General features: G+C 40.1%; 1 protein-coding gene across 2 annotated transcripts; it reads left to right on the forward strand.

Annotated features, from left to right (window-relative positions):
* Positions 1 to 7,680: 7,680 nt before the first annotated feature.
* Positions 7,681 to 16,485, forward strand: si:ch211-178n15.1 (uncharacterized). Of its 2 annotated transcripts, none has more exons than XR_001815821.3 (3): positions 7,681 to 9,521; positions 10,978 to 11,753; positions 15,836 to 16,485. XR_001815821.3 is itself a non-coding variant. In XM_017496003.3 (3 exons), exons 1-2 carry the CDS (start codon positions 8,502 to 8,504, stop codon positions 11,608 to 11,610), a joined length of 1,653 nt encoding a protein of 550 aa, XP_017351492.1. In that variant the 5' UTR covers positions 7,681 to 8,501; the 3' UTR covers positions 11,611 to 11,612; positions 15,836 to 16,485. The 2 variants fall into 2 exon arrangements, 1 of the variants encoding a protein (XP_017351492.1); XM_017496003.3 differs by having other exon boundaries at positions 10,978 to 11,612.
* The last annotated feature ends 8,366 nt before the right edge of the window (positions 16,486 to 24,851 follow it).

Here is a 24,851-nt window from a genome sequence, read left to right on the forward strand (position 1 = left end):
AAAGACAGAAAAGACTGTGCCATTATTTGAGGAAAGTACAGGGTGTCCCAAAAGCCTCCATACATAGTTGAAATTAACACTTAATTTCAGACAGACATTAAGAACGCCATTCACAAAAGAAGAACGTATCGAAATCATTCTCATGGCTGGATCGGGAAACTGTCGCAGGGTTGCGATGGACTTTTTAACAAGAAACATGGTGGGCAAACCGACGTGGTGCTGACAAACATAGTCCCCTATATGGAGACTTTGGGACACCCTGTATTTCTGGCTAAAAATCTGATGTCTAGTTTTTTAGTGGACTAGTGCAAAATTATAATGGTGCCCATCCATACATTTTTCATGCCAGTTATCCTACACAGGGTCACAGGGGAGCCTGGAGCCTATCCCAGGTAGCTGCACCAGGAAGCAGATACCTTTAATGGAGTGCAAACCAATCACAGGGCACAATCGCACACACATTCACACACTACATACAATTTGGAAATGCCAATCAAACGTGCTAACCACTAAGCCACCATGCCCCTATTATAATGCTGTATATGATTTTTAGATATTAGAGTTCTTAGAGTCATATTATTAATCACCATCACATTCCCAATCTAACACTTTGAAGCATATATTGGGTAAAGTTTGGGTTGCTGTCTGTGTGGCTTTTTTTTTTTTTTTTGTATGTGCTTATGTGGGTTTATTTCCATTGTCCAAAAACACTATACTATAGGTGTGTGTGTGTGTGTGTGTGTGTGTGTGTGTGTGTGTGTGTGCGTGCATGGTGCCCTGCTACTCTTCCTGGGAAAGACTCCAGATCCACCATGACCCTAACCAGGATAAAACTCTTACTGAAGAAAGAATAATAATAATAAAAAAATGAATGGCTAGTTGTACCAACAGCTTTGTCCAGCAGAGGGAGACACATGGTAGACATTGTCCCACTTCCCTTTAGGTATATAATTTGAGAAGCTTTAAAATGAATAGACATAGCTTTTCTCTCTTGTGTCTTGCATTCAATCAAACTCCAAATCCACTTCTCTATATTGCCATGTCCTCTACTGTGCCCTTCATGAATTCCTGCGTGCTAGCCATCCAGACTGTTTATTAGCCTTTCAGACATGTCTGCTCTGTCGACCTTAACTAGATCTATTGTAATTCTGGGAAAGACCGGGGTTAATTAAAAATCCCTCCGAGTCAGCAGGTGACTCAGGGCTGTCTGCAGGCCTGCAGCAACTGTATAAATTACAGAATAGGCGTCAGTGATTGTTTTCCCTCAAATCCCTTTGCTCTTTCCATCTCATGGTCTAGGTCCAAAATCATCTGCTTGACTGAAATAGTTCATTATTTCAGTGAGAATCAGCACATCTGAATAGCACGAAGCTAGGCAGGGTTTTAGTTTTCCTCGTTAATAGGCCTTTGCGTGAACTTCCTGAGTCATCCATGACATCTGGCCACCTAGAGCATAACCACAAAACGTACCCATTGTACTTTTGTCCCAGACTCCTATTTTAAACAAGGGAATGACCAGACCAAATACAATAGAAGGTCAAATAAACAACTGAATTCATGCTGATAAAAACAATACATTTTCTCGAGAAATGTCTTTAAAATAACACTCCTGTGTTTAGCACTGGACATTCCAGGGCAAACAGAACAGTGCAGTGTGAGTGTGTGTGTGTGTGTGTGTGTGATCCATAACCATTTACCGTAAAAATCAAAATGAATGCTTCCTCAACACTGTGAATGGAAGTGGAAGTAAATGCATAAACAAATGGCTGAAATATATTGAAACCATTCAGAAATCCTCTTATGTGAATAAACATGTGGAGGCACATTTCACCTTATTAAACTCTGAAACTGCACCTGTGAACACATGTAAACACATTTCATCATGTGAACCAATTTGATGGCCGCAACACGTCTCAAAAAACTCGTGACGGGGGCAAGGAAAGGCTGGAAAAGTAAGTGTTACTAAAAAGAAACACTTGGAGGAACATTTTGCAACTAATTAGGTTAATTGACAACAGGTCAGCAACATGATTGGGTATAAAAAAGAGTATCTTAGAGAGGCAGATTCTCTCTGAAGTAAAGATGAGATGGAATATGGATGGAAGCACATGTTGCTCTAAAACCTACATATGGGTTTATGAGATTTTCAAATCATTGCATTCTGTTTTTATTTGCATTTTACATGGTCATATATCATGAAAAATAAAAATAGAATCCCAGTAAAATAAATGAATCGTATGCTTTAAAATAAAATCACATATGAAAATAAAGGAATCATCTGTAAAAAAAAAAAAAAAAAAAAAAAAAAACACATTTGAGGAAAAAATGAATCCTTAAAATAAATGGATCATGTGTAAACATTACATGTGAAAAATAAATGTATCGTGTAAATAAAATCACAAAAATTAATGAAGCATGTAAAAATCACGAGAAATAATTGAATCGTGCAAAAAAATCTTTTGATTCATTTCAATGAATTGTGCAAATAAAATCACATTAAAATAAAATTAATCATGTACAATCACATGTGAACATATAAAACCCATGTGAATTGTCTAAAAATCCATGAGTTAATTTCACATGTTAATTTGATGTGTATTTCCTGTAGAGCTCTTCTGAGTGGATGAGAATGAGATATCTGGCAGATGCAGATCTGATGTGTCCTGTTTAAGTGTTCTCTCTGTCAAGAAAACAATAGAACGACTTTAGTTAACAGGCAGAAGAATAGCAATTCACATAGACCCTGTCATCAGAGGAAGACTTTACCCTTAGTGACTGAGCTCTCCTTCCAGTCATTATTTCAAAGGGAAATCGGTTTCTGGAAGCTGACTGTGCGTATGTTATCAAGATGCTAATCTAATCCCTGGTTAAGTGTGAAATATTAAAGCAAGGGGCTTCATGACTTTATTGCTTTATGATTAAAACCAGGCAATTATGTTAATATAATACACAATGTTTCAAAAATACATCTCAATGAGTGGAAAGTTCAGGAACAAACCTATAGTTTTAGAGTATCAGATATTACAGAGATTACTCCAACAGAAAAGTGCTTTCCCTATCCTTGGGAGAGTACGAGAGTCATGCACTCTGGGTGGGGGGTATGACATTCTCATTCTCCCCTGTCAATTATAGTGACACTAGCTAATCATGGGAAGATAGCACTTTCCTCCGAGTGTGTTATGCTGCCCTTTGACACATTTCGAAAAAGATGTGGTGTCTCAGAGGAAGCACATGACCTCCCCAGTTGGTAGTTGTCATGCGATATTGGAGGGCTGGTTACTGAGTGACCAAACTGGTGAGAAAAATAGGGGGAAATAATACAAATAATAATAAATAAAAAAAAAATACAGATAGCAAAACATTTTTGCAATGAATGCTGATGAATCTCTGAGAAATTAAGCTGCACTCTGAAAGTATTGTGTGTTTCAGTTATGGCTGAGATCATTCAGGGCAATACAGAAAAGTGTTTCTAGGATGCATACATACCATAAATACCATCACCATCCAGGCTATTCTTGGTCATAAATGAAAAAGAATAATAATAATCATAATAAAAAAAAAGCTAGAGCAGAAGCAAGAAATGTAATGAAGGAAGGCTCAGGAGTGCCAGAAATGGTCCAACTTTAATCACCACAATGTTTTAAATTACTAGTGGCCTCTATTTCACTGGTTGACTTTCAGCTTCTGTAATAACATTTAAAGCACCAGGAATGCTTATCTTAAAAATGGCTTCAGTCCAGATCGGTCTTGGACTGCCCACGCAGAATAACCAAAGGTATAAATCGTGACATAATTTACTATTCACTAATAAGCCGACAAGGGAAAACAGTTTCGTTGTACTGTAATATCACTGGCAAATACCGTGACAAATTATGGGATTTAAGCAACACCAGTGTGAGTTGGGTGAAACATGATGATGGTTCCAGGGACCCACAACTGGAGAGAGAAAAACTTCTGTAAGGTGTATTAATGAATTCAAAATATTATAGCCTAAGGGCTGAGATAAATGTTACTTTAAGGACCCAGATTTCCTGCATACGCCCCCGGGTTTAAGAAGAATCATATCCTAAAATGAATCACGTCCAAATCCTACTCTCATGTGTGTAGTTTGAATTTCCAAGTTCTATATTCATGCATATATTTGTTGTCCTACCAACTTCTAAGATGTGATTTTTGCATCCAAGTTGTGAACCGCTCTGCCAAGAAACGTCAATACAAGCCAACTCATACTGTCTGTTTTGACAGGTTATCAAGTATGCCAAACATCCACAGCACCACTTTGGATTAGTTACTGCTGGAGCTCAGTGTGTGAAAAATCAAAGTTCTTCCAAGAAATTAGTCTAAACAGTATTGAGTTGGGTGTGAAATTAGCTTCCTGTCAGCTCAGGATTTGAACGTGTCAGCATTTCACGGTGCTCTTCCATCTTTGCAGCAACTTGACGCTCGTTAATCTCCATCACAGTTAACGACGACGACAGAGGGGAGACTGGATGTAATTGTCATCAAGTCCAAACACCATAAACACTGCATGCAGAGCAGAATGCTTTCTAACAAGTGTGTGTTTTGTACATAGACCAAGCATGGTAACAGCTGGCGTAAGTGTGAATGATTATAAATGAGCAGATCATTTTTAACTGATCATAATAAGCAGGAAACAAAACAAAGGATGGCAGCACTCATGTGAATCACAAGTGACATCATATACATAATATGTGATGATGTGAAAAAGAATTGTCCATGGAAGAAAATCACGTCCAGAAAATAAAACCACATGACCTACAAGTGGAAAATGAACGTTAAATGAAATGAATCATGGGTAAGAAATCTCATGTAATATAAGCAGTATTTTATGATGAATAGCTCAACCTGCATCATACGGTCTGTTGTATGTATTGTTAAATATGCACACATATCTAATATAGATCCTCATATCGAAAACTATGATACTATATGCCATATTGTTACACTGCTAGTTAAAATAACATTTTTTTTTTTTTTTTAGAAATACTAGTTAAAAATACACTCTTAGGGGAAAAATTGTCCCTTTTCAATTGTCCCTTTTATAACAGAGTGCTTCCTTATCAGAAACAAGTAGAACCCTTTTATTAAAGTATAGAACCCTTAATTATCCAGTTAATTATGAAGAACCCCTGAAGAACCTTTTGGCAAGGTGTATGCTTATCAAGGTTGGCTGCAGGGGTTCTGCAGGGCAATCAGTCTTCAAGGCCTTCAGCGTACTAGCGTCACTGGAGGTAAGAGGAGGAACGCCATCAGCAATTTCTCAGAGGCAGGTGAAAGGAGAGGTGGGCCATGGGGAATAGCTTAATGCTACTCGAACATGAGCCCCAGTCTGATCAACCTTGGCTAGGTCACCTGGAAATACCTGATGATACCTGATACATACATCCTGGATACACAAATACCTGAACATCACTAATGATGTGTTCAGGAGCACTGCAAAATGTATGCACACATCAGAACACAATATTCCAAGTAGAACCCTTTTAAGATGTTAAGAAGGACCCTTAATCATCCAATTAATTATGAAGAACCCCTGAAGAACCTTTTCATCCTCTCTAATAGTATAGTTTTTGTGTTCTCTCTTTCACATCTCACATTTTACATCTCTATTTGTCGCCGTCTGGGCTTTCTGAAATATTAAAGTGCATTTCTGTCCAGAATGCAAAAGAACGGATGTCTCATTAGTTGCTGTCTGTCGACCATAGCAACAGCCTAGTCGGAGTACTTACAAATCGGGCAGCTCTGTGCACTCGGCTCTCATTCATTAAACAACAACAACTGCCGTTATCATCATCACTGATGTCATCATCGAGTATGGCAACCATGATTCACAAACAAAGATAGAATAGATGTAAAATGTTTGTATGTACAGCATGCACATATTCTGAATATATATAAATTAGTAAGCAGGACTTGTCAATGATTTGATCATTCAGTTATATAAGTCAGTGTTACACCTACCCCCTGGGCATGCATTCAGTACACTGCAAAACAATATACCGTATACTGTATATAAAAATTCATCTGCAACAGATAATCCATCTCCGTCTTGCATTATGTTCGATTGTTTTGAACTTTATGACAGAAGGATTGACTGTGTGGGCTTTGCTGCTGATAAAAAAAAAAAAAAGAATATTCTTTCTAAAGAAGTACACCAAGTACGATGCAGTACTTGTTCATCTGAGTTATTTAAAATCTCAAAAGGACACAAATCCTCACTGCCCTCTGCCACCATCTGCATCCATTTTGGAAATGCTAAAATACAGAGGCCAGAACATACAGGTCGTCATCTTCCCTGAACAGACTGTTTCCATAGGAACATAGTTGTGCAGAAATTTGACCAGCACATCATAATTATGAGCCAATCGAGATAACTACAGAGGTAGGACTCATTTATAATGTGAAAGGAACACTGAAAAAATGTGTTTTTTTTTTTAAAGAAGGTGTGCTGTAATTATCCACTAGTTCATGTCTTGTATTAAACAAAACCATACTTTCTTTAGCTTGTTGATGCATGTAACAGAAAGAAAGGCATATTCTGTGATTTGCGGTGGACTGACATACTGTCATGCAGAATTTTTTCAGGCTCTCCATTATAGAAAAGCCTTTAGGGGAAAGCTTTTAGATTTGGAGACAAAATGCAGACACCATCCCCCCATCCCCCAAGACTGAGGCATGGATGCACATATACAACAACACACACACACACACACACGCACACACGCACACACATGCTCTTCTGTCATTTTTTGACAGGTGCTTCCACCACCCCCAGCACCCCACCCCACAGGTGTGTGTGTATTTTAGTATGTGCTGATTAGAGTTGGTGTGCTGGAATGTAGGACGCCTACATCTCATTTCGATCCTGTACGTCCTTGCCCCAAAACATAATTGGTGTACGTGATGTTCCTAACCTGCCCAAAATTTTTTTGTCAGCTTTGAGTCTCTTTTGCATTCGTGCTGGAGGCAGAGAGGGAGGCAGAGAGAGACAGAGAGAGAGCGAGAGTGAGAGAGTGAAAGAGAGAGATTACAACTACTTTATACAGTAGCATATCTTATGACTCATCCTCATGTTTTAGCCCAGGCGTAACTCAGTGTTTTTTAGCTGAGCTTTGCAGATGTAGCTGTAAATCTGGAGTATCCTCAAGTTCTGTTCCAAACAACTGTCAGGAGAGGTTACTCACTTAATATGACTTATATTCATAGGTGGAAATGACTTGATATAAATCCACAGCTAGCAATGTGTCCTCTTTACAAAGTTTTTATTTTCTTGAGAAGTTGCAGTGTATTCGGCTGTAAGAACTTGAATCCAGATAAACAATTCTCTATATGAGCATGTTGTGGTTTGGGATTAGTGTCTTTTGAATGCCTGGAATCGGATAAGCACAGGGGAAAATACTGTGAATCACAACAAAAGAGTTCCAGCTGCACAGGCTTTGAAGTGTGTCAAACATGTATGAAGAGGGGCTTCATAGACGGGAAGAGTTAGTTCAAAAATCCCCCCTTACACAAGAATTGTGCCTCCTTCTCTCCCTCCCTCCTTGCCTATCTCTCTGTCTCCTGCTCATGTTAGATCCTGCCTGCTTTGGCGGTGCTTGAAACCCCACCTCCTCTCCCTCCCTCCCTCTCTCTCTCTCTCTCTCTCTCTCTCTCTCTCTCTCTCTCCGTCTCTCCCCTCCCCGTCTCAGGCAGTGTGGAATCCTGGCTGTGTTTAATTGGCGAGTGGCAGGCGGGCTTGGGAGACAGAGCAGGAGTGTGGGAGATCTAAGGAAGCAATTGGGACTCACATGGAGAGGCAACTGCTCTCACTGGCTTTACGAGCCGCGACTTTGACTTTCTGAAAGAGAGAGAAAGAAACCGGGAAAGGGAGGAAGAAACTAAAACAGAGAGGTGGAGAACCAGTGACGTAGAGATTGTGAGGGGGTGAATTGACTGAGAAATTTTACAGAGTAGACAGAGAAGGGTTAAGAATATGGAAAAAAAGGAAGGGAGAGATAGAGTGAGGAAATGACAGAAGGAGCAACAAAGTGCAAACAGAATGAAGGATAGGTACAGGAAAGGCTGCAATGGAGTGAGAGAATAGTGTGGGGGGGGAGGTGGGAGAGAAAGAGGCCCACCGCTGGAGAGAGGGCAACAGCACTAACTGCATACGGGAAATGACAGAAGTTGAGGAGAGAGAGGGAGAGAGGGAAAGAGAAAGAGAGAAAAGAGGGAAAACAAGGGGAAGTTAGAAAAGGAAGGAAGGGGGAGGTGAGTCTTGAAAGGGATAGAAAAAGTGGTAGAGGAGAAGTTGAAAGAAACAGCATGTGAGAAAAGGGAACAGAATGGGGAAAAGGAGAGAAAGACAGTAGAGTGTGAGAAAAAGACCTACGCAGATGAGAAAAACAGCCTTAGTGAATGGCCTGGGTGGGGAAAGAGAGAGGAGGTAACTGGTTGTTTTGTAAGTCGTCAGCCTGGGCAGCTTTTAGTCTCCTACTGCTATGCACTCAGAGAAGGTGGCAAAAGGACAACGTGCCCTCCATCCAGCCCAGGACTACTGCCACCTCTGCCTACAACAGGGACCAGCATTAACACATTACAGGCATGAGCTCAGTGATGTGCAATGTCCACCTTTGGAGCCCAGCCTAAGGTCACACGTGTGGAGGGAGGACTTGTCTTTACCCTTTCCTCTTGATCTGGAAACACTTGAGGACAGGTCGGGGAACCATAATCATCATGACCTGCAGAGACGGCAGGTCTACTTGGGGCCAAACCATTACACTGTGTCTGAGAGGTGTAGCCCACCGTGCTACTTGTGGAGGGAGGTGAGGGTACCTAGATGGGACCCCTGGCATCCCCCATCCACATGTGTGTGGGAGAGATCAGCACTGGCCCATCATGGGCAAGAGGTCACTGATGGGCGACTGGCAGGCGGGCTTGAGAGACATAGTGACTGTGGCTCTGGGAGGGACTGGTACCAGCATGAGCAGCCACACCCCCTCAATGGTGGCCCCATGCTGGCAAAGGTCAGGAGCCAGCGGTACTACAGGGAAGCTCGGAATGTGTCAGAGGAGCATCACTTGGACTGCATGAGCGAGAAATATCACCAGAATACACATCTACCAAAGCTAGAATGGAACAATAGACATAAATTTGGATACAATGGACACTGTGAAAGGAGGCATGTTACTTTTGAGGGCCATGATGATGGACACAGCGTAGAGAATAATGGACCAGCCAGTCCTATCAAGAACCACTATAATGGAGCTAAGGCATTCTTTTCAACTGAGGTTCCCCAGAGCAAGTTTACAGTCTCCAAGACATCAGGACCTAAGCGGCCAATGAGTGGAATCCATTGTGGAGAAACCAAACTGAGTCAAGCAGACAGGTCAGAGGTTGGGGGAAGCCAGAGTAACCACAGGAAGAGCCAGGGAACAGTGCGCGAGCAGATCAAACAAGTGGTGACGGAGTTAGAGGATGTGCTCAGTGGCCTCAAACAGGTTCAAATGGAGATGAAAGAGGTAAGAGGAAGAGTACACTTTTTTGTTTTAATAGTACATTATTTTGCAGAAGGTTTAGAGACATTAGTTCAAGAGGTTGCTTAATTGCTACTACAAGTGCGCAGTAACAAATAGCTATTGTTTGCACCCCCATTAGCAGCCAGATTTTCCTTTTTATACTCTTTAATGCATGAAAAAGTGGGACAGTGGTCACTCAGGGGTTAAACTTTATGGCTAGTGATCTGAAAATTGAAAGTTCAAATCCAGGCATTGAGCAAGACCCCTAACATTCAATTACTCAGTTCTCTGTTCGCACTGTATCTTGGCTCAATTGTAACTTGCTTCATATAAATAAATAAATAGAAATGTACTATACAATCCATATTGCCCTTATTGTTAGTATTAACCTTGCTCGTGTTTCAGATGTTTTTAAGAAGGGGCCTTGTTATGAAAAAAAAAAACTGGCCATCATTAGAACATCACTGTAATGAATCCAATGTGACAACTACAGAAAGATAAACTGAACTCTGGTGAACATGAGCTCAACCCAAAACAAGCAGGAAATAAAGTATACAGATGCAGATGAGATCAAAGCCTCTCCTTGTTACATGGTATGGGGCATCAGTGCTGGAAATGTTTAGGTAGTCTTAATGGACATTGTATCTTTATCTGGGTAGGGTACTGAAGATCTGGGCCAAGGAATAAAAGGAAATCACAGCAGATGTGGAAGGTTATTTTTACTTCAGAAGATTGGACTATTACTCTTTTAAGAGGGTCTCAGGCTGGACATTAGAAAAGGAAGCACTGCAAAGATCAATAGCTAAAGATACCTATGCTCTATGTAGATCTGCATTAGTAATAATGGACTATATGAGCTGAAATAGTAAATAAATTATTTAGAATTGGGTGCTACATTTAAGTGGACGTCTGTTAGTTGCTGTCGAAATGTCAGTTAAGTGGCTGGGGGTAATTTTAGGGAATCTGATTGAAAGAAACTAACTGATGAGTTGCTGAGACCTGGTAGGTTGAAATGGTAGGGTGCAACCTTTCTTTAATGATGTCTAGCTCAAGAAATTGTAGGGTAATGCTATTTAGAATGCTTTCAAATAAATGGCTTTGATTTACAAGAGCGTTGGACATAAAATTCATCATTTAACAAGCAGTGTCATGTAGGTCTGTTTGGAAGAATTTAGCCGACATTCCCAAGATACTCTATAGCTGAATATAACAAGCTAGCAGTTAATTGTTCATTGCGTGAATGGCATCTGGTGTGACAGTGAAGGGAATGTGTCGGATTTGATAAACGTGTAATTGACAAATTAATTGTTCTAATTATTCTGGTTTAAGAATTTGCCTGATATTTCCACGTCTACATCTCAAGGTTCCTTCACAAATATTGAGTTATACATTATGAAAAGAAAAACTTTAAGCATATTTTATATAATTTGGTTTATAATGACTGTGTTTGTCTGTGTAGGTGGTCCAACAGATTGATGTTCTGACTTCCGACATTGACCTGGGAGAAGAGGAGCAAGGACTATTCAATGGTCTGCCACAGGAATCCACGCACCAAGCCAAACGTATTGGAGTTGTGGCGCTTGTCCATAATGCAAACAGAGATGCAGAATCACCACAAAGAGACAGCACACGTGCCATTGTCAAATCACAGACCACTCGTTCCCTGTCAGACCATAGCTTGTCTGCTGTGATTTCCTCTCTCCCTGACAGTCATTCTGCCACAAAGATCCACACGAACCCATCCACCCAAATTCATGGTCTGGTGACTGTTGAGTCTGCACAAAGCAGCCAGATGAATCATACGTCTGCTCTGGAGATTCAGAGGACAAGGAGCACTGCCAATGGAGACTGCCTGCGAGCCAGACCTCCCAGAGCCAAAGTCAAAGAGCTCCAGTATCTAAGAAATAGAACAGATCATACAAAGAATCCCGACCCTCCTTATCCTCTAGCACCAATTAGCTCGGCTAAAACCCAGAGACCCCCACCGTACCCACAAAATGGACTGGTCAAAGCGCCCTCGAGGGATTCGAATGTTCTGAAGACGCCTCCTTACCCTGGAAAACAGAAACAGCTAACCTCCACCATGGTGTAAAGGTGGGGTGACAAGGGAAGTTCCACTGGCTCAGAGCTCTGACTGCACTCATGAGGACAACACACACCCACACACACAGACACACAAAGAACGTAAATAGGATGCTTTTTCCCCTCAGCATCCACATGGTTAGGTAACACAGGGTGAGTGGACAATGGGTGCTCTCAAAAGGCGATTTTCAGCATGAATATATATTTGCATTTGTGTGAGTGTGTTGCCATAGTACTTGACGGACAAATGTGCGTGCACACTGTAATGAACAGCATTTACTTATAAAGTATTAAATTGATCTGTAAAGGTATTTGGCCTATATTGAAAGAGGAACAAAAAACCATCAACTTCACCAAGACTCCTTCTCGTTTAGTCATTCATCCTGAGAAGCAGAGGAGGTTGAAGTTGAATCATTTCTACAGAAACTGAAACTCTGCCATTTGTGAAAACGCAAAACACACATTTGCCCGCTAACATGGTTCTAATGTGAGTCACGAACGATTTGTTCCATCTGTTTGCCCGTAGACTGCGCTTCAGTTCTCAGGTTTCTGGTTGTGTTGTTGTTTTCCTGCGTGCTGGAGTCAGTGGTTGTGAGTGCTGCGTATTTCAGACCTAATCAACTCAGGCGAGTGTGAAGGAGATTGGCTCATTGTGGGCCCTGAAGCATGCAGCTTTTCCATATTATTCATCAATCCTGCATGCAATCAAACATGTTTTGATTCTAAAAAATAATGGATTATTTACAGTATTTATGAGTAGAGAACAAAAGTTTAAAAAGGAGCTTGAAGCTATACTAATGTTCTGCTTTAGTTTAAGTGTTAGCTGATGAGAGTCACATGACTGATTAGCCTGTATGATGAACATGTGGAAATTGATTGTGTTTAAGTAAGAGGATCACATAATGACCTATGGGTGCAATCACTTGGAAAGTATTTGGCGTGCTTCAGCTTAGCAGTGGCAGGAAATGGTGATTTTTAAAAGCTAAACATTTATCTTGCATCACTCTGGTTTTCAGTCTTCAAACTTCTGAAACAATCCTGTGTGTACAGGAAGAGCCTGATTTTTTCCCTGCCATGTTTTGAAAACAGTGGTTGAGGTTTGGCAGACACTGCTTGCCACCCTCTGTTGGACGGAATGTGCTATGACGGGCTATTTTTCACTCTCCAGCCATGTTTGTCAGTCTGGTTTTGATTATACGCCACCTGGCTCGGTGCTAGACTGAAGGAGGGCGGATTTGTATAGTATTTGCATTGCAAAATGGTAGTTGCCTACAGCTGGGAGGACACATGACTTACCTCATCACCCAAAGCAGGAAGCATAGAGAAGTAAACATGAGCTAAACAAATGCTCTGTCCACACATCCCAGCAGTGTTTTAATAACACTTGCTTAGAGTGGACAGTCAGTGTACATTAACCTTTGACCAGATAAAGAAACTGGTTTTGAGTCTTTAGGCCTCAAAAAATGACTTCCTTTACAGCAGTGGCTGCTATGAACGTTTCATTATTTCCTGGTGGTATTCATTAAAATGCAATCTAACTTCCCACAGTCTGACAGAAGACCTGTGTGTGTGTGTGTGTGTGTGTGTATGAATCCCACACAGACTATAAACTCTACGTGGTTACGAGTGTCTCAGCATATGGTGCTCTGGTAGCCTGACCTGATTGTGGTTTATTGAGTTAACATTCCAAATGTCCCAGGATCTAGTGTGTTAAAATACTGTGCGAATAGTTTCACTATAGCAAATATTTCACCTGTGCCAAACCAGAGACACAAAAAAACCCTTCTGCCATACCATTAAATAGCTCGTCATTGCCCACTGAATGACTCAATAAAGAGATAAGCATGTCTAATTTCCAAGTCAATTTAAACTAGCACCACTAATTAAATGCAGTACAAGGAAACAAAACCGTATGGACTTTCATCTTTTTGATATGAGTGCTGTAAAAAAAAAAAAAAAAAAAAAAAAAAATTCTGAACGCGAACGAAATAAAACGAGAAGGCTTTTTATTTCAGAACGCCGTGTGGATAATAAACCCTGTCTTTCAGAAAGCCTTGACCTGACAATACTGCACTTATTTTCACTCCAGACTCACTGAGATGTGCAGACACTTAGTATGATTCAGCAGATAACAGGACCCTTTTGGTTATTTTCAGGAGGTTTAACGTCACCGGAATGAAAAACCTGACTGGAGTGCATCGGGTAGAACAGGCATCAGTCTGAACATACACGCATTTATATATATATATATATATATATATATATATATATATATATATATATATATAGTAAATTAACCTATAAAAGGCATACATAAGCACCATTGGTCAGAGAACACACCATACCATTATAGAAACACTCTTTTATGTTCAATTTCTATTCTGAGAGACTGACTTAGTCTTTTAAATCAATTATTATAGATTCAGCAGATCAAGGTAGTTTTAAGACTTACATCAGTCAGGCTGGCATGGTAGGTTACCATGGTTACAGTGTTAGTGTAAGGACCAATTTTTATACCTGCGAGACAGACTAACAGCTCAAAGACATCACAGTCCTACATAACCTACATATAGTGTATGAGAACAGAAATGAAGAGAAAAATGATACAGCCCCAATTCCAAAAAAGTTGGGACGCTGTGTAAAATGTAAATGAAAACAGAATGCAATGATTTGCATATATCATAAATCCATGTGCTATTCACAATAGAACATAGAAAACATCCGAAAACATAGGGACCATCCGGCTTTTTATCAATGCTCAGTTTAAAGGCCTGCATCTCTGATGGTATGGGGGTGCATTAGTGCCTATGGAATGGGCAGCTTGCACATCTGGAAAGGCACCATCAATGCTGAAAGGTATATACAGGTTTTAGAGTAACATATGCTTCTATTCGGATTCCATCCCATCATTAATTCTGAGAGACTCTGCCTCTCTAAGATACTCTTTTTATACCCAATCATGTGACTGGCCTTTTGCCAATTAACCTAATTAGTTGCAAAATGTTCCTCCAGCTGTTTCTTTTTACTAACACTTACTTTTCCAGCCTTTTGTTGCCCCGTCCCCACTTTTCTGAGACGTGTTGCGGCCATCAAATTCAAAATGACCTTATTTTTTCCTTAAAATGGTACACTTCCTCAGTTTAAACATTTTATACGTTTTGCATGTTCTATTGTGAATAACATATGGGTTTATGAGATCTGCAGATCAGTTTTTACTGACATTTTACACAGCGTCCCAACTTTTTTGGAATTGGGGTTGTATATACAATTCTAATAATATAATTAGATATATTGATACACATACAAACAAAATGGTATAAGAAGGTGCATAATTTGTGATTGTTATGAAAAGCAAAAGGTTGTTAGGACAACCTAGCAGATTTACTTTAGTCATGACGCCCTGTTTTTCACTCTCGTCCTAGATCGATAGCATTTTATAAGCAGTGTAACTTGTTCCAAATGTACGCTCTGGCACCTCTGGTGCTGCATTTAAACCGTGGCAAAAGCAACACTCTGAAAAGCTCTCTCCTAATCAGCGTGCTGTCCTCCAGCGCCGAAAACATTAATCACACTCCTAAATCACAGTGTAAAACAAGAACAGACTTGGTATAATGCCATCCTACATTACATTTTTGTAGTGCCGCTAATATTTTGGCTCTAATATGAGCTATTATTCAAATGTAGAGATTAAAAACTACAAATGAATGAGGCAGTAAAAGTAGCATTTTAGTTTGTTGATGGACTTCTACAGTTGTGTGCAAAAGTCTTCATGCACTTAGGACGAAATGAAGATTGTGTTTAATTGTGTTAGGCTGGGACACGTTAACAGTAGTCAAATACTATGTGTTATGATATCACTAGTGAAAGAAATCAAAATGAAATCAGTGCAAAAGTTTGCATCACCTACTTTAAATGTAAAAATTTGCATGCCACAAACTTTGCCTTTACAGCTCCCTTTAACCTCTGTTGTGTCCTCATTAACTTTGGCCAATGTCATACATTTCAGATGAAGTCTCCAGAATGACAAAATCATGGCCAAACAATTTTCACACAGTTTTTTTTTTTTTTTTTTTTTTTTTTTTTTGCATTTAACAGTCTGCAACATCTGTGCCAAGTTAATGATTGAAGCACAGATAAAACTGTGATAACCTTGCACTTTTTTGTGCTATAAAAATCTCTTTTTTTAAGCTGAATTATTCTAAATGTTTTATTTATTTATTTATTTTTTATTGCAGGGATCCCACAAAGAAGAGATACATCTAACAGCAGTGCATGGACATCTTACTAGAACTTTCCCGTGGAAAACACTAGAAATGACCTGTCCTGTTCTGTGCTGTCAGCCCCCCCTTCCCTTCAATCCTGACTGCACTACAGCCATCAGAACAAGTTGCCCTTTTTGCCATACCTGTGAACCAGCCTCTGAGTTTTCGCCCCTTAAAAGCACTTAAAGGCACTACAGAGGAATAGCTGCTCCTAAACTGGAAAACAAAAAAAAAGTCTAGACTCCCGTCTTGACTCCCAAATATTATGCAACATATTTCTAAAGCTTGCATAGGATTTGAAGCCTGTGAATGAACTGTTCAGACGACCAAAGAGAATTGAAAGTCTTTTATAAGTCTTTACTATTGGTTAAATCTTTAAGAGCAAAAAGCTACAGTGTCAAATGGTTATATTCAACCTGTGTCTCGGCATCAGTCTGTAAACCCTACACTTTATACTGCAATTAGTTCATGAGCTATTTAAAGCCAGTGTAAGGCATTTAGTTTTGTATTTAATATGTATCATTGATATATGCTGTCCAGAAGAGGGCACTACAGGCCATAAATGTGTTCCTGAACTTTTATGACACTCACAGGAAATAAAAAAAGGAGACATTTGGAACATATTCCGATTAAGTCATGTCTTCATTTCAAATCAACGTACAAGTTTACTTACTGTATCTACCTAGATAAGTGTATGTACCTTAAAAATCTTATGAAATAACTTGCTGTTTTATGCAGCATGAAAACTGATTTAACATGCAGAGATACCAGAAGTATGGTTTCTATAGAATATTTGCACAGTTGAGTACAGTGTCTCCAGTCTTGACAGTGTCTGTGTCTGTATTTATTTAAGTCTTGAATGAGAATTTTATCACTCTTGCCTGAGAAGACCCTCTTCCCTATCCCCCCCCCCAAAAAAACCCCCAACAACAATAGAAACCATACAAATAATAAATAGAAACAATACAAATAATAGAATTTGTAATGGTTTTAATTGCGATAATCGTAATTATATTGGTTTTAATTGAAACTCTAACGGTCCCTGTGGGTCACTACTGGTACTTTGTTGCCTTCTATTGCTGGCATGTTATGTCTAGCGGATACCATTCAGGACCAATAATAGTAATGGTTTTAATGGTTAACAGCTGATGGATTGTAATGGTATTTGTAGTGGCATCCATTAGAATTTCTGTGATGGTTTGTATTGTTTTTTTCAGCAGAAATGCCAATAGCACCGAGGGCTGTGTCTCAATTCTGAGACCGCCAAGTACAGTATGTTATAATTAATCAATATCATAATGTAATAGTTACACTCATATACACACTAACTTGTGCCTGACTTGATGCACATTAGCAGACCTACTGTCATGGGGAGACAACTGGGCACGTTGTTGTTCCATTCCTGGGCTGAGTGAGTTCCCAGGGGAAGCTCTGACATGTGAGCAAGGACACTTTGATCAAAATATGTAATTTATGTCCATGTTTCCAACAGCACAACTGCTTGTCAGCCTGGATGCAAATACAGCCTGATGCTAGTGTTGATAAATTCAAAAGCGGTTATTATTCCATATCCACGTCACATTTTTCTACTCTGACTGGTCAGAAGACTTGATTAATTAAAAAAAAAAGGTTTGTTTTTTTTATGGCAGCAGGTATGACAATAGTTCTGTCTGTAAATCAAGTCAGTTTATTAATGAGCTCATTCCAATATCATGTCTATAGTAACAACTAATACAGGAATTTAAATGTAGAACACTCCACATAAGAAGTTTAAACAGATTAAAAATCTTATAATCTCTGAGGAGCCATGTACTTAGGGGTGGCTGTGGGGCGGTTGTGGGGCAGCTGTGGGGGCAGCTGTGGCTCAGGTGGTAGAGCGGGTTGTCCACTCTACCACCTGAGCCACAGCTGCCCCCACAGCTGCCCCACAACCGCCCCACAGCCACCCCTAAGTACATGGCTCCTCAGAGATTATAAGATTTTTATGGTGGTTCGATTCCCAGCCCACATGATTCCACATGCCGAAGTGTCCTTGGACAAGACACTAAACCCCAAGTTGCTCCCGATGGCAAGTTAGCGCCTTGTGTAGCAGCTCTGCTATTTGGTGTGTGAGTGTGTGTGTGTGAATGGGTGAATGAAACACAGTGTAAAGTGCTTTGGATAAAAGCACATATAGGTGTGCTATTTACCATTTACTTAACATTAATGGAAGTGTCAATGCTTTGTAACAGTCAGTAGGTTTTCCACCATGAAGGAGTCTTCAGGAGAGAAGACATTACACTATCTGGTTCCTCTCTAACACACCATGCTGCCTTTTTGTCTTATTGACTTAAAGAGAAATAGAAAAACGAGAGGCTGGTCATAGAACAACTGCTAATATCTGTTTATAACTTAATCGATAACGGTAACTAACTTGTTTCAAAGGCATTCAACAACATGAAATGTAACTATAAATGATTAAACTACAATGTAATTCATTAAAATATTTATATTGTAATGCAAATTGCTGTAGTATAAGATTAATAAAAGACTTGTTGATATTGGATTGTTTTCCTATAACAACACACTCTGCCATCTTTAATTCCTTATGTAGTTTCATATTTATGAGAGTTGTGGTCATTTTTTCACCTCATTTTGGCAGGATGGGTTTGTGTTGGTTCTAATTTGAACGCTTAGTTACTAATATGTGGTCACTGAAATAGAGTGCTGTAAATATTTGGTCATCATGCTTTATTTATTTATTTTTGTGGGCAGCATGTGGTGCCACAGAAACTTGGCGCTAAATTCTACAGCAATGCCAACATGCTAGAACAACAAACCAGGTCCATTATGTTCATGACTTGTGTTTACTCTATAACTAATGTCCACTCCACCAACTGCGCTGTCTTCCTCTAAATCTCATCTATTATTACTGCTGAAGTCAGACAAAGCTCAAAATGTCAACTAGGGAAGACTATAAAGACCGTAGGTCCCTCCCTCATGGGTCCTCTTGCTGTCCTGAAGAAAAGTGATGGTGTATAGGATTGACAGGGCCTCAGGCCTTGTAACGACTTGTTACGTGGGCTCAGGGTTAGTGCAGAGCACACACTCATTATTCTCTGTCTGGGACATGGATCCAACTATACAATATGCAGCTTATTTTTGCATTGCCTGCAATCAGTCATACTGTCTTAATACACATACCAATGGAAAAAAAATTGGAGAAGAAAAGGTGTCATTAATTAAAGATTAAGGGCGTGTTTTTGTTTCATTTGACTTCGCACGTTCAACCAGTTTGCAAGAACACAAGTGGGAGGTTCAAAGTAGATGGACTGTGTGTAGCTTTTATATTATGTTTCCAAAGAAAACTCATGGAAAAAAAGGTCATTTTGAAAAATGGTGTTTGGCGCTGATTTGTTTATAAAACACATGCCTAGAATTAAATGATGCTTAATAAGTATGCAAGAATTCTACATCTAAAGACTGGCAAGCGATAAATCCTTTAATATTCCACCTTTGTTATAAAATCTGAATTCCATTTTTATCATATTTTATTTGATAAAATAATATTCCAAATCCATTTTATTTACAAAAGCAAGAACACATTAAAAATAAAAATAAAAACCAAGATTTTTTGCACTTATAAACCAAACTTAAGGTTCTGTTCCTGTTTTAGGAATAAAACATGAGCACTGTGTTCCCCACAAGTAAATACAGTCATAATGTCAACGCTTCTCTGGACCACTTGCGTTTATTTCTACAACTCAAAGCAGAGCAGGAAATGATTTAGCATAGCAAACAAGACTGTAAATGAGCAATGGAGCTGTAGAATTGGAAAGCTACCACAAAACATCAGTGTACTCAGTGGCCTCGATCATACCTCAGGCATTAGGTAAGAGTGAGAGTTAGACAGGCTTTGACCCTGTATCTATCCTCCCTACGTTCTACATCCAACCCTCTTTTTAGTAGTCTTGTGCGACAGACAGATGGCTGTGTTTATGAATTCTCTGTCTACTTTCCCCTCTCTCTTTTTCACAATGGTATGTCTATCCCTGTGGAATGTCAGACCACTGTTTGCACCAAAAACAACACCCTGAAACTAATGTTCATTCAAACAACCAACCTTCTGATTTTGCAGTCTTTGGCCCAAGAATAATAAAGTAATCAAGCGCTCCAGTCTCGCCTGACTAAGAATAGGTGAGCGACTCCCGGAGATGCTCTGAGCAGATGGGCTGCTCATAGGGTTGGAGGAAGGAGAAAGGAGGAAAAGTACAGTGAGAACGAGAGGAAGGAGGAGAGAACGAGAGAATGAGAAGCTGAAGCATTCATCAGAGCTGTTGAATGACAGGGGTGTGCTAAGAGTTACACCGAGTATCCATGCACAAACAGAGCTTGCAAAGCCATCATCTCTCTTTCTTTCTGTTTCTGGTAAAATGACATTATCAAAGGAAAAATCCACCCTGAACGACTTGCATATTAATCTTTATAATTAACAATGGTGTCAAAGATTAATTGGAGTTTATTATTTATTTTATTTATTTATTCACTTTGGTTAATGGTTTCCTACTTTACCCACAATGCTGTTTGGCTACCTGCTGATAGCACCACCAGTGGGATTTAGACCTTGCTTCATCTCGACCTAGACAGAGGCGATGCAGCAGTGCTTTATTCCTTATCTGTAAACTCTGTCCAAACAGATCAGCTTCCAAACCTTCAATTTCCATGCTGTCGAAGACAGCGTGCTTCTGATCTTGTACATCACAGTGGTGGCTGTGGCTCAGATGGTAGTGTGGGTTGTCCACTAATCGTACAGTTGACGGTTCGATTCCTGGCCCACATGACTCCACATGCCGAAGTGTCCTTGGGCAAGACACTGAACCTCAAGTTGCTCCTGATGGTAAGTTAGTGCCTTGCATGGCAGCTCTGCTACCATTGGTGTGTGAATGGGTGAATTTTACACAGTGTAAAGTGCTGTATAAGTACAGACCATTTACATCGCTGACTAGCCGAGGCGAGTCTCCACCGTAACTCAGTGTAACTACATTGTGTATCTGAAACTTTGAGTCCAACATTGGCTGTCACCACTGCTTCGTTGGAAATGTGACTTTGTTGGAAAATGTTGCGTGAGAAGCTCTTGCTCTTTTGTTCTGAGGAGCAAATATTGTATAATGCACTAACAATGTCCACCTACTTCTCACAGGAGTAATGAAAACACAGCATCAGCAAATTAGCACCAGAATCACTAAGCACAACACACATATTTCAAAATAAACACATTCATTGGTTTCTGGATGGTGTTTGATCTGCATTTACCAAGTCATAGTCATTCTAGTCATTCCAATGATAAATCACTGAAAATAAGTCAGATATTAGCTCATAATAAGCATTTGGTGTATTTGATAATAAGAATTTGATGTAGATTTGGAGCCTGAACAATGGGGTTTGGGACATGGCCCCTTGAAATCCAGACAATATACTGTACATGTCCCAAAATGTCAGATCTCCTGATGATTTCCTTTACTGCTGTGCCACTTGGAAGCCAAGAATGTAATCTGAAATGTGTGCGTCAACATGACTGTCACAGCTACCAAGTACAAAGCACAAAAAAAACCCCGTTTCCATTAACCAGAGCTTGTCTTTTAGATAGTGAGCTAGCTCTGTTGACTGTGTGAGCTCTGTTCTGTTACCTCAGCAGTCTGTACATCTCTAGCCTGATTGCTAAAACTGATGTGGAACTGTGCTCTTTCAAGCCAGCAGCTGAAATTTGCTACTTGGATTAGCTGCTTGGGGATTTTCTGTGCAAGTCTGAGGCTGATAGCAGTGATCTAGCTGGCTAGTTCAGTGAGGAGATCAAAACTTTTACCCCTGGTGTGCGAGTTTTCATTCCCTGACCTGTGTTCTTTGAACAGTATATTTTGTTATCTGATCTGATTTGTGTTCTCAAGCCTATTTTTTTCTTTCTTACTAGCTAGCGTAAACTGTGCTATGCTACCATCAGTGACTAGCAGCACAGAAACTTTATGTTTTTAAAATGAGGTTTATCACATAATCTTACACACCACAATTTAAACAGACATTTAATGAAGCAGATTTAATCCAGCTGACTGTTTTTTGAAAAGGAACTTGTTTCTGTAGTATGTCACTGTCCAGTTAAAATGAACCTGGTGCTTTGTGGTTGGAACTGTACCAACACTCTTGTAATAAAATGCAACCTGTAAGAAACAGAGTAAACTGTGCTCTAACACAGGCTTATGGACCAACGCTGAAAAATAAAAGATTGTAGGCATATTCATGGTTTCTGTAAACAGGTAAAGCTGAATAAAAATACAAGGCAAAAACACAAAGTCATGCATGTTTTTATAAACCCTGTATTTATTACGTCTGAAGGGCAGAGTGGGAGAGTCCGAGCATTTTTTGGTTTCCTCCACACCCAGAACATTATGGTTTCACACACACGTATGAGTACATGTAGACAGAAAGTTAACCAAAAGTTTATTTTGGTGTTGTACCTGCAGAGAAGATTCCAAGAAGAGAGGCAAACATCCTGGCTGGTTTTGGCACCTAGCTGCTTCCTGTGACCAGAATTTGTCGAGATCATCGTCTGCAATATTATGTCTGAGTGGGGAAATCCACTCTATCGGTGTGTGAAAATGTTCAGGTCTACAAATGGGTGACAAGAAAACAAACAATGGCATGCTGTGGTTGCAATTTGCTGGCATGGTTTGGAGTTCCCTTAGAAAGAAATGTCACTGCAAATCAAAACAAAGCTCATCTCAGCTTCTTATGATGAAATGTTTCTATCGTGATGGGCGTGGTCTCTTCCAGGATGACCCCGGCCACATTCACAGGGCAAGAGGCTCACGGAATAGTTTGATGAGGATGAAAATGGTGTAAAATGTCACCTACAGGAGATTTTGGAGTGATGTGTTAAAAAAACACACCAACTCATATAATATGTTTTGTAAAGGATGATGTGCCTTTCCTCCAATACAGTTCCAGAGACCTTTAGAATCTATACCAAAGCGCATTGAAGCTGGTAGCTTGTAGTGGTTTACCTGTTTAGTAACAGACCTGTTGGTTTTTCCTATAATTCATTACCTAACTAGCAATAAATACAACTAAAGCCATTATTAGCCTGACAAACATTAGGTTGGGCTTCTGTAATAAACATCCTTAAACAAACTTTGACTTGTTGATTCATTCCGTTACTTTCCCCTCCTTTTTTTAAAGCAGATAATGTCTTCCATTGAGTCCCATTTTAAACAAGAACATTTTACAACACCAGGTTCTTGTTTTACCAAGCGGTTTGGACACACTCGCCAACCAGTGCACCCTGATAAATCATGTTTTCAGTAAATAATTACAGGCATACTCCAATTAGGAAAGGAAAACTCAAAGACTGTGTAGGCCTGTAGTGCAGACAGAAACTGTCTCACTGCCCTGAACTGTTCACTTTGTGTAACATGGTCGAGAACATGCATACAGCCGTGAACGGTGCCAGACGTGGACGCTGTATGTTAGTCTTTTATGTCTGAGAGTTGTTTAAGTCGTCAACACTGTGGATGTTGGCACTGCTGGATGATGATCAGGGCTTTATCACTTTCCTCTGCTTGTCTGTGCTGACTCAGGGGCTGAGGAATTTCTCTGCTCTGTGTGTAAGATGGTGTGCCAGTGACGGGGCTCACACACACACACACACACACACTCACACACACACACACACACACACACACACACACACACACAAACACGCAACGTCCGGGTTACATGCGAGCACACACACACACACACAAACATTCACTCAGGAAACCTCCAGGCTACTGGCATTCTACCTCTACCTTTAACACACAGTATAAATCAATCAATCAATCAATCAATCAATCAATCAATCTATCTATCTATCTATCTATCTATCTATCTGTCTGTCTGTCTGCCTGTCTATCTATCTATGTGTCTATCTATCAGTGAATCTCAGGAACACTTGGTGTGAGAAGGGAACGCACCCTTGATAGGACACCATTCCATCACTGGGCACCATGCACATGCACCTTCACACCTAGAGGCAATTTATCTTAGCCAATCCACTTACTGCCATGTTTTTGTAACAGAAGAGGAAACCTGAGAACCCAGAGGAAACCCACACAGACACAGGAAGAACATGCACAGAAAGAAACCCGACCTCAGTATCGAATCAGGGACCTTGGAGTTGTGAGGTGGAAGTGCTACCTGCTGCACTAATGTGCCACCTTTTGAAGTGGTAGTTCAGAAATAAAATCTAATTTCATGCAATTTTCTACTTACCCTAAATTTAATCGATCAAGAAAGGCATATTATCTTGCTTCTTTAGTCTACTCTAACTACAGATAATGAAGTCAGCAAGTAATGGAAGTCTATCTCAACCAAAATCCATAAATTATTCCATAAAAATAAAGTTTGCATGTTCTCCACATGCTTTGGGGGTTTCCTCTGGGTAGTCCGGTTTTGTATTACTGCAGAGCTGGGAGAGTTGAGGCAGTTACTGATGAGTAGCATCATACACACCACCCATCCCATTTACATTACATCCAGATGGATAAAGGTGGTTCATCATTTAAGTGTATAATATATACAGTTAGGACAGTGGCAGACACCCAGCAGATGCTTCCTCCTGAGGTGTCCATGGGCAGCTGGACAAACAGCAACCTCCTTCTTCTCCCGTTCGTGACATATTTCAGTGAAGCTCTCCACTGGCAGCCCCTGACGCACACAGACTAACACACTCAACAGCTCCTTGTCTTTCCAGTGCAAAATCTCACTGTGCCTTGAGGCGAGCTCCCCATCGCTACAAAAGACCTTTTGCAGGCCTCTATACTGACATCAAGGAAAGATTGAATTTGCTGGGTTTTTCTTGTGCACCGGGAGCCATGTTTACCATAAATAGCGGCAGGAGAGACCGGGCCTCATCCGCTAGTCAGACCAAGTGTCCATGTGAGTCAATATTAGGCAGGAATACAGAGACAGGGAAGAATGG

This window comes from Ictalurus punctatus, chromosome 20 (assembly GCF_001660625.3).
Source record: "Ictalurus punctatus breed USDA103 chromosome 20, Coco_2.0, whole genome shotgun sequence".
NCBI lineage: Eukaryota > Metazoa > Chordata > Actinopteri > Siluriformes > Ictaluridae > Ictalurus > Ictalurus punctatus.

Coding starts and splice junctions, on each gene's coding strand:
- si:ch211-178n15.1 (XM_017496003.3), top strand. CDS start 8,502: ATGCACTCAGAGAAGGTGGCAAAAGGACAACGTGCCCTCCATCCAGCC. Junction 9,522..10,977: donor TTCAAATGGAGATGAAAGAG/GTAAGAGGAAGA, acceptor TTGTCTGTGTAG/GTGGTCCAACAGATTGATGT.